This window comes from Impatiens glandulifera, chromosome 7 (assembly GCF_907164915.1).
Source record: "Impatiens glandulifera chromosome 7, dImpGla2.1, whole genome shotgun sequence".
Lineage (NCBI taxonomy): Eukaryota > Viridiplantae > Streptophyta > Magnoliopsida > Ericales > Balsaminaceae > Impatiens > Impatiens glandulifera.
Window position 1 is genome coordinate 3,525,608 of NC_061868.1, and position 11,309 is coordinate 3,536,916.

Here is an 11,309-nt window from a genome sequence, read left to right on the forward strand (position 1 = left end):
TTCCATAAATAATATATATAGTCAACAATTGCTTTCACACATAATTCAAATGTGACTAATTTTATAAAGAATAAAGAAAAAAATATGGTAAAAAAAAGACTTAGGTGTTATTTTCTTTAATCATATTTATGGTAAAAAAAAAGGCTCTTGTACTTGCTTTATAACACTATATAAACCCCACATCTTCATATTGTACTTGTTTTTTTTTTCTTTGAAAAGTTGACCAAACATTTCACTCAAATCAAGTTTTCACACGAATTTAATTTATAAATATTTCATTTTAAGTTTACACACTTTTATCAATTGAACTAACATAATCACCTCGTAACCCCGACAAAACAAATATTAAAAACGAAAAAAAAAACGCAATGATCAACGGGAGAATGAGTCCGCGGTTAGTGGACCTAAGTTGGGAGAGTCCAAAAATCCAGCAGGGTGTGGATGATCCAACGGTCGGCCCGCCAGCCATCAATCAAAGTGGTCCTTAAATAATTTTATTTTATTTTAAAAGAAAATGTCAAAATCTTAATTAATTTATTTCTCTCATTCTCTATATAAAGAGACGGACGGACCTGAGTTGTCGGCTCCGCATCAATTTCTAGGCTCTTCGGCTTTGGTTGGGCTCGCTCAGTGGTCCCACCATCCTCTTCCAATATTTGCTTAGTGGTCTGAGTCACACGTGATTATACCTCCTCATTCCTACGTGGCTACTCCTCATTGGATAATTCGTGTTACATTACCCTCATTTGCACATGCCAAATCGTGAACTTATACGAGAACACAAAAATGGGACCAATCTATATTTCTATCAAAATACACTCAATATTATTATTATTATTCACTTACACATACATAGTTTATGTTATCTTCTTCAATTATATCTCTTTTTCTTACACAATCAATAGGGTTGTTTCTCATCTTCTGCTTCCCAGACTTGTTTGATGTTGGTTCTTATTGATTTTTAAAAAATAATTATTTAATATTTTAGTTTGTTGGATTATTACTTAATGTTCTCATTTGATAATTGAAAATAAAATGATAAAACATATGAATTTTGAGTAAGATCTCAAACTTTATCTACTAATCCATCAAAGGAAATAAAGATGGTCTTTGAATCAATAATTGAAGATGCTTGCATAAACCTAACATCCACTTCCATTTAAAACACACTTGACCTTTAATTTTCAAAAAACACTCAACTAATCTAATTAGACAACTTTTGTTTTCACATAATCCTTCTAAGTCATATATTTCATCTAAAAATTCACAATCCTCTTGAGTGCAACTTGTTGAGAAATTCACGTGGACAATTGGGTCTATTCATTAAGAATCGACTAATCTTGAGTTTTCTAGTTAGATTTGTGAACTACCAATTGAATGTTGAAGGAGTCAAACAAGTTAAGCAATTGATCAAGATTCATGTACATCTTATGAAGTGGGGAATCATGAAATTGACCTTAAACTCGGAGAAATGATCAGTTTGTCGGGCCAAATTAGTAAACGACAAATTTTGCACTAGACCCCACTCACCGCCCATTTTTATCTAGTAGATGATAAATTCCCATCTAAGTTTCATAATGAATGATGATACAGAAAAGAGAGGACTCCATTCATGGCATCTTATTAAACAGCAACTATTCAACAAGGAAGGAGGTATGAAGATAGGGTTACTTGCCTAGGTTTTTTGGTGCATGAATGAACAATGGAGCTGTCACATTAAATATTCTTTAATTTTCATAAATAGTTATAATATAAATAAGAATACAAATACAGAGGGAGCAGTGAAAGTTGCCTGTTGTGGGGAATTGGATAGAAATTGGGAAGGTTCCAGTTTCTCTTATCCCTTTCAGCATATGACCCATCGTTTTCCCTATCCCAAAGATAATGCCCATTTCTGCTATAACTATAGTAGCATTTACTTTAACTATAAGTAGTTTCATTTTTGACAATGACCTACACCAGTTTAAGCTTCCGACAAATGGACTTTCAATCAACCATGTATATCAGAGAAGAAAAACACAATCCATTAAACTTCAAAGGCTCGGGTCCAAGCAGGTTTTAGGGTGATTCAAAGGTGTTTTTCATGTGGTGTTTTCATTCAACTAGTAAATTTTGTCTTTAAACATTATGAGAGCAAAGAAAAAAAAGAGTAAGTTTTTTGTTTTCATACTATCCTACCTCTTAAAAGAGCTTCTGCCTTCCTCACTTGCTTCACAGAACCTAAGATGAAAACCTACACCAAAAATTACTATTCAGTATCAAAACAATTAAATTAGCGATGAAAAAATCAACAAACCTTTTCTGGTGGTCCTTTCGATCCTCCTAGAACAATTTCAGCGCTGCATTAAAACATTTCAAGTTATGACCAAATTAAAGAAATGACCAACAAGATGAGACAAAACCAACAAGATGAGATTTACTTGCAAGACTCCTTAATGGATAAGATGGAAGATCCTTTCCTTCCGATCACACATCCCATTTTTCCAGGAGGAATATCAAGGTATGATAGGATCTCCTCTTCTATAGTAGCATCATTACCTGACCAAGAAACAGTTAAGCTAAGCTTCAAATTAAAGAGTTGATATGTGCAGATTTTCATGAATAAAAATGTACATCCAGTTTTCCTTCATTCCTGTAACTTATGATTAGGACATGACTTAATATCAATCTAATAATTTAAATATTCTCTACTTAATTCGAATATTCTCAACACACTCTCTCAAGTTGGATTGCATACGTTGTACATGCACAATCAGATTTTGGTCTTGGTAAGACTTTTGTTAGAACATTTGCATTATGTCTGATTGCTGGTATCTAGAAAACTGAAGACATTTTTTTTACAGTCCTATCAATATCTATATGCTTAGTTCTGTAATGGTGAACAAGACTTTTCAACATACTTGAATTCTTAGTATATGTATCCACAGTCCCTTAACATATGCCTAGAGCCGATGCTTTTGTACTGCTTCTTGACACAACTATTTGTTTCTTGCTCCTACTCCTCCAAGTGACTAGATTAACTAACACATAGGAGTACTAAAAGAGGAAGGGAATTAGCAACACATTTGAAGGAAGGCAAGCTTTTATTCATTTTAATAAAGGAAGCTAGCATGACCTCCCACAACCATGGTCTCCACTTCAACTTAAGATGTTCTAAGTAGGAATCGAACATGTGACATTTAGTCTCTTAGGAACTACTTTTGTCACTTGAGTTACCTGAGTGGGTTAAATTACAACCCAAAATTTATGAACTACTAGAATGCCATGAAGAGTAAGATCCTCTAATAGTCTAGCCGATTCTTCTCCCATGACAAGAGATGATTTTCCATCAGCATGTAAGAATGTCTTTTCATTCCTAAAGCAATGTAGAAGTTTAGGATTGCAGGCCATTTCAGGCTCTCTGAGTCAGCAATAGTATCGGCACTGAGTTTCTTGGCTTCTAATTTCTTTTCAACAGTAGTATTGTCTTATTGTTTTGTGTTTTCGAAGTGTCCACACCACAGCCTTCCTGGAGATGCCAGGCAGAGCCTTTAGTTTGGATAGTTCTTGGGTTTCTAACTATCATCTTCTTATTGCTTTCTTCATTCTTGACTTCATACAATTCTGTAAGATTTAGAGAGGTTTAGTAGTCATGACCCTTCCTTTACAACATTCCCTTCATTGTTTAGGCCATGTAAATACTTGAAGACCCCTTTTCTGCTCGATTTCTTTCCTATAGGCAGCTGCATCTTCAGATATCTTCCGGATAGAAATTTATTTAAAACAATTGTTGTCAGTGCCCATTAGAATAGAGAAATATTGTCACTAATAGGTCGTCTTGTCTCTAATAGTGGAGATGCTTCCACGTAAATAGTTTTACTGTATTATCTAATTTGGAATATGCTTGTTTGGATACATCCCAAATTTCCTTCCCAGTCCATATAAGAGAAATTTTTCTCCTATTTTGTTGGTCATTAAGTTGATCAGTCAGAACATATCTGTATGAATGAGAGATAATCATCTTTTCCTTTGGAAGACAAAATTTTAGGACAGGTTAGGACAAAACTTAATATGGAATAATCATTCTTGTTTGGTCATTAAGTAGATAATTGTTCTTATTCAACTTGTAGCAAGTGATCGACATTGGGGAAGAATCAGAGATGTCACAAGAGGTGATAGTTGTGAGTGATATTACTTCTAATGAAGTGTTGCTCCACTTTTAGACATTGGAGAGGCGCTCGAGTGTAAAAGCGACACCTTATCTAAGTAATATTTTTCCGAGCAGGTCGAGTCTTTTTGAAGACTTGCATGATAATTAACATGCAGAACTTGAAGAATAAAAGTGTGTATCTTATTGATGGGGGTAGCCCTTTAAATACAAATGTACACGAGTTTTCCAATCACTCTCGATAATGTTACAAGAGAATAATTAGGGTTAGGGCTATTAACCCTACAATAAGTTTGAGAATTAACTTGAATCTATTGAAGGTTCTTTCTCTCTACAATTCAATCTCTCCTCACCTAAAAAATTCTAACCCTATCTCATCTCAATTGTAGGATCATCTACTATTTCAGCTCTTATTATTCCTCATCCCATACTCTTGGTTCTTCTACGAAATATTTCATGGCATACTCAAGGTACCAGTTGGTTAATTGAGCTAGGTTTAGCTCTTATTCTAATTAGCATCATAACAGATTCCTGTAAGCATGGGATATTTATCAATCGATATTTTTCCCAACTAATTGGAGATAATTATCTTCCTAATACTTAGGGCATGACTTATGAGATAAATATCAATCAAATTAATTCAAATATTCTCAACAAAATTAAATAGGTGGGAAGACTAGTTGAGAGAATTTATGGTGTCTTGGCTCATTCAGACCCTTTACGATAATAAAATCATTTAGAGCTAGTCCTATCTAACATCATAGATTATTATAGCACACATATAGATGAGGCACACTTCATTTCCTGGTACATGAACCAAGTATTTGAGATGATTACATCAATACACCATTATTTAAGGAGCAAACAAATGAAGCTAATCCATCTTACATTAAAGGACACAACTTGAGGGACCTAAGTTCTTTGGCAAAGTAAACTTGAGAGATCTAAGCTACTGGAACTCCAGACATTTTGCAGTCTTTTATTTATGATAATAGTATCTTGGATAATTTGGTTAACTGAAAGTGGTCAACATGTAAGCAAATTTAGTTTCTCTCCCCAACTCACATACAAAGAAAAAAGGAAAGAAAATAATAGATACCTACCTACAAGGAACAAATTCTAATTGGCCGCCTAACTCTTCACACCTAGATTTACTCGAGAGGATTTATATACTCATCCAAGAACATATTCAGTAAACATTTGTATGCCTGAAAGCTGGAAAGGGTTCATGATTTGGATGTTTATTCAAGTATGACTATATACTGAAGCTGATGTAGGTCTAATGAAAAAGTACCTGGAATGGAAGGAAGAGGTGGCCAATCTTTGTATCCATCATCAACGATACAGAAACAACGACAATATAGTGCACCACGAATCGCTAATAGACATAAGGACCTTTCACTAAGCTTCTCCATCATCTTTTTGTAAATGTAAGGAAGAAACCGAACGTCGTCTGTAGCTGCACGAACCATCTGTTCAGACAGAGGTCTGTATGTCCAGTATTTGGGATCCTGCATTCAATTTTCAAACATGTAAGGATAAGACTGGAACATTAGGCAGAATACATCTTAAATGTTTTTTATTGTCTATGTTGGACTATGTTAATGGATTATAAAATTATTATCCCATGACATAAATATAATATCTATTATTTCAATAATTTATTTTGTGTGTATGTCCATAATACATGAGTATTATGAATCCTGTAAGAAGAGGACATGCAAGAGACTAAAACCACTGAAATTAATCACCAGCATTACAAAAATCAAGAGTTTGAAGGCATGCACAGTAAAATGGCATGTGACAAAAATATAAGAAACTTTAAAAAATTTCTAAAATTTTAAAAAATAAAAATAAACAAACAGTACAACTACACTCACCCCCCTCATTATTGTGCGGACTTCTTTCTTTTCATCATATGATACACCTACATTAAAAAAATATTTGTTTGGAAGTTAATATTGGGAAAGTTATGTCATCGGACAGTAAAGTTTGTGCAAAAGGTTCTTCAAATGAACAATGCTGCAATACAATATTTAAAGGTGTAAAATAAAAGATTACCACAATAGCGTGAATCTGCAAGAAGATCAACAAAAGAAATGTAGTCATCATGTGCTCTTTTTCTCCCTTCTTGTTCCTCTATAAGATAATATGCAATCTGTTCAAACAAACAACACATTTGGTGATTCTATTCAATAACATCTCTTGTTGCCACCATTGGAACCAATCTGAGAATGTGTTATATAAACCCAAAGAAGGATTTTCCAAACAAAGTAGAGACTAGTATAATCAAACCTGTGTATCCACCACATTCTGTAACTTGATTCCAAATTGAAAATACAAAGCCTATTACCAAGAAAATAAATATTAAAACAAAGGGAGTAGCATTGAGAAAAAAGAAGAAGAATATTGAGTCAGTTATAACACCTCACTGTCCCTTTTGCAATCATGAATGACTTTTGTAATGTGGCTGGATTCTAAAGCAGGTTTACAAGCTTTCATCAAATCACTCCCGCCTTGCATAACATCAATCAAGTACATAGCATCCGGAAATGCTAGCTGCCATAATGGGAGTAAGAGGTAAAAAACAATAGAGTTATCCCTCATGGTAAGTAATTCCAGAATCATCCATATAAGTAAGATAACATTGCTTATAAAGGACAAACAAAATGGTAACTAATCCTTTCGAATAACAAAGATAACATTCTTTATAAATTATATCCTATTTACTGTCTACAAATATTAGTTTAGTACTGTACCTGCATAATGCAAAGGGGCCCATGTCGACATAGGTCTACACCTTCACAATCAAATCCAACAACCATCTGTTTTTGAGAGGATGGGTAGAGAAATTCATTTGGTAGTTGAGATGGATGGGTAACCGTATGAATTGGAACTGTTGACAGAAATTCTTCATGATCATCATGCTTTCCACCTTCCAAATATATACGATATGAAAATATTATAAGCCAAAAGCGCAATTTACAGATAAAGTAAAAGATCAAAAGTATGAGCCGAAAAAGAAACAAGAAGGTTCAAATGTTCTAAGAAAAAGACATGGGTCCTTGTGCCGTTCATAAGAAAAATTCATATTTACCCATGTTGGATCAAATTTAAACACCCGATTAAAGAAGAAAATTAATCTCCAAATTCCTTTCACAGGATGCAAATTAAAAGATCAAAGGTATGAGCCGAAAAAGAAACAAGAAGGTTCAAATGTTCTAAGAAAAAGACCTTGATGATGGTCCTTGTGCTGACATCATTTCATAAGAAAATTTCATATTTAACCATGTTGGAACAAATTTAAACATGTTCAATTAAAGGAGAAGATCAATCTCCAAATTCCTTTCACGGGATGCAAATTAGTGAATTTGTCATCTCTCCTTCAAACAATGTACACCCTCAACACTGATGTCAACAATGCCCCTGGACTGGTTAATTCCATAAGACTAAGAACAAGCATTCAAACAGCCAAAGTGGGATGGCAAGTGAATCAGAACCCGCAGCTATTGAAGATGGACTTCTTGGCTTTTGCTTTCCCGGGATCAGGGGATGGGGTGGTTTTGTGACTGGGATATGTGGTGTTATCAGAGGTGAGCAGCACCATCACTTATTGCAAGAAGAGGTTGGAATAAGGATGGGAGGAGCCATCTGCAAGTAAAACTATGGTGATAGCTATAAGACTCTCAATTTCTGCTCCTCTTTCTGAAACCTTCAATTTTTTTTTGCAAAAAAAATAGAAACTTCAATTCTCTTCTATCAGATTCTGACAGTGCTATTCTAAGAACTCAAGGTCAATCTTTGATTGCTTCAATATGATGCTATTGCACATCAGGTTTGGTAGAAACTTGCTAAAACCCCTTGAATTACAGGCAGGTTGGATGACTGGTTGTTTTTCATAAATTAAAGAAGTTTGAGAGTAATGTTGCTCCTTTAGGTCATTTGTTATTACTCTTCAACTCCTTTAGTAGTTGAGAAACAGGGTCTTTTTCCCAATATTATATGCACAAACTATACTGACTGAGTTAGTAAAACCAGAAGTACAAGGTAAATCAAACATGATAGTAAGACCACACTATCACACTTCAATATCAAGGGGAATTGAGAACAATATGATGAGAGTTAAAAAACAATATTAGGGTCGAGATTATGCAGTTTGGGGACAAACGAAAAGAAGGAAAAATTATTAGATATCTAGACGTCATCAATAATTATCAGAAGCAAATATTTCACTTCAAGAAAAGATTTTCATATGAATATCCGTACAAGTCAAGGGGTACTTCAAAGTTGACATCTATTAAGTGGATATCTATCATGAAAAAAATACATATACGTCAACACTTCTATAGGGTAATTTCATCATTTACATAAATCAAATCAAAACAATGCACAGTGAATTTTCATCATTTACATAAATCAAATCAAAACAATGCACAGTGAATTTGACATTCCATCTAGCCCTTTAAACAAATACAGAAATGATCCACCTGCTTGTAATTGATCATGATGAAAACATCTCTTAATCTTGGTTACCATAAGGATTTAGGGTTTAGGGCCTTCAAGAATTTAGGTCAATACCAGGGATACAAAAACAATGAAACTTAAAGCTTATACTGAATGTAAAAGACTGGACTAGAGAACATTTCCCCCTACACAAATGTGGTTCAGCCACTTTGATTTAATAAAGTAGATAGTTTGCATGATATGTGGTGGTTTTTTTTATTGAAAACAAGTCATTTTTGGCTTCCCAAATGGAGTAAATTGTGATACAAATGAAAGCAAAGAAATCGAATGAGGATGAGGAAGTTCCTGCAAATAGTGAAACTGGATAATAATTGTTTAGCCAATGAATGATCCATTGAAGGAAATCAATTCCTCAGGGTATAATAATGGACCAAGGTGAGGAAAATCATATAGCTCTTGCAGAAGGGCAATGATATGTGATGTTGTGTCTTCCATGTTTGTGCAAAATTGGCAGTGTAACTGTAACTTGGAAGAGATGTGTGATGTCAAAGAGATTTCTCCCGAGAGTAATCTCCAAAGAAGAAAATTGTATTTTACATGGATTCTTAGCTTCCAAAAATCATTCCATAAGTTACCCAATGATTTGGTGGTCGCAGAACAAGATGTTGGCCATCGCCAGTAAATACAATCATTTGTAGTAAAGACTTCTATTGGGAAAGGTCCGGTGGAAATTGCTTGAAAGAAAGTGAAATTAGAAGCTGTGAAACTGACAGAAAACCATGGTTTGAAGTCAACAATAATGGTATGAATGGTTATCCAAGTAGGGAATCCATGGGTCCTTCCAGATATTAATTTATAAACCACTTCCAATATGGTAGCAGAAACCTTTGAGAATGAGGTCACGCGCTGTAAGAAACTTTCCATGTTTGGATGGATATGCAAGAAATTGTCTAAAGATTCCCAACCAATGTGGACAAAAAAACTGACATTATGACTCATCTAAATCTTAGACCGCCTTTTGATTTCTCACAACTGTTTTCATATCATTTCATTTCATTTTGTTTTACTTCTGGACAACACGATGAAGGTAATCAATCAGAGACCAGTAAACATTCCTAAGGCAACAACAAAGACACAAGAAACCAAAACTATTTCAACTCCTATAATACTACAATCATTCCCTTCACTACACTGAATTGAGGATCTAATCAAATAATTCAACAAAAATACATTTCTCCATGGAAATAAAGTGGAAATAAGCTCTAGGAACAAATAAACACATTCAATTGAACGAATGAGAGCAGCGGTGAGAAAATCAAATAGAAATTGTATAAGAAACGCGATCACTAAGATCATAGAGCAGAATCACATGAATTAGAGAACAACCGAAAGAAACAGTTATTAACCCCTTCTAAAGTCGTATAAGCTGAAAAAAAACGCAGGAAAATTACCAAGATCAGAAGGAAGAGGACCGTTTGACTGATGAGAGTTCGTCGGAAAATCCATAATCAAAAGGATATGAACTGATTTGAAACTGTTCTTAAGTCAGTGACGATGATGATGATGTTGCGGCGGTTTCATTCCTTCTTTTCCTTTTCTCTCTCCTGTTTTAACAAGAAAGAACTAGTGACCCTTCTCGCAAAGAAAATATACCGGAAAAAGTTGTTTCAGGGCGCGTGACATATCACTTTTAGAACATCAGGTCCACGCGCGTCTCATTAGCGTTTTAGATCATATATGTTTGGACTTTGGACTTTCTGTATAATGGCCCAATTTGAAAATGTTTAATAAAATTTATTTATTAGTTAGTTCTATTTTTAAATAATATAAAAGGTTCATGCAATAATAATAATAAAAAATTGTAAATTAAAAGTGTGCATCTTTCCATTGTTCAATTAATGGATATGAACGATTGTATGACCCAATACTATTAATTGTGAGTTCTTTTGGATATTATGGTTGAATGGGTAGGAAAAAAATGAATAAGGTGGATTAGATTTTGTGTGTCGATATCATCGTGAATGGGAGCTCTCAAGGGTTTTTCGAGAGCTTAAGAGGTATAAGGCAAGTTGACTCTCTTTCCCCTTTTTGTTTGTTATTGTTATGGAAGGTCTTTCTATAATAAAGTTGTTTGTCGAAAATTCGGGTTTATTTTGTGGGGTAGAGTGTGGTGCGAGACGATCTTTGTTATCTATCTCTCACTTATTGTTTTTAAATAACATTCTTAGCATGATTCAGGCTATTGAGAGTAATGTCAAGCATCTTCGTGACATCCTTTGGTTATTTGGCGCGTGTTGTTAATTTGGGTATGTCCGATATCTTCTTCACTTAATCAATTTCGTCTAGGAGAATAATTAGATTGACATGTATTTTTGGAGTTAAAATTGGGGTTTTCCATCTACATATCTCGGGCCCTCTATGTTCTAACTTCTAAGGCAAACTCCAAAATTTCTTGGTATCCGATCATCAATAAGATGGAGATGAAGCTTCCTATTTGGAAAAGTAAGATACTTTATAAGGGTGATCATTTAGTCCTTATCAAAAGCTCTATTTCTTCAATGCCAACTTATATGATGTTTTTATTTGTCCTCCCAAAGTGTGTGACCATGAAGATATAGAGAATTATGTGTAAATTCTTTTGATCGTTTGATTCCTCATTTTCTCATTTAGTGAGTTGAAATAAGTTTAAATTAATAAA

At 34.2% G+C, this 11,309-nt stretch overlaps 1 protein-coding gene across 1 annotated transcript; it reads right to left on the reverse strand.

Moving 5' to 3' along the window:
* Nucleotides 1-2,003: 2,003 nt before the first annotated feature.
* On the reverse strand, nucleotides 2,004-10,228 carry LOC124910441. Its single transcript, XM_047451085.1, has 10 exons — nucleotides 10,063-10,228; nucleotides 6,907-7,082; nucleotides 6,575-6,706; nucleotides 6,443-6,493; nucleotides 6,209-6,305; nucleotides 6,028-6,074; nucleotides 5,442-5,658; nucleotides 2,421-2,538; nucleotides 2,297-2,339; nucleotides 2,004-2,233 (listed from the first exon to the last, which is right to left on the reverse strand). The coding sequence occupies exons 1-10, from the start codon at nucleotides 10,115-10,117 to the stop codon at nucleotides 2,165-2,167; spliced, it is 1,005 nt and encodes a 334-aa protein (XP_047307041.1). The 5' UTR covers nucleotides 10,118-10,228; the 3' UTR covers nucleotides 2,004-2,164.
* Nucleotides 10,229-11,309: the final 1,081 nt, after the last annotated feature.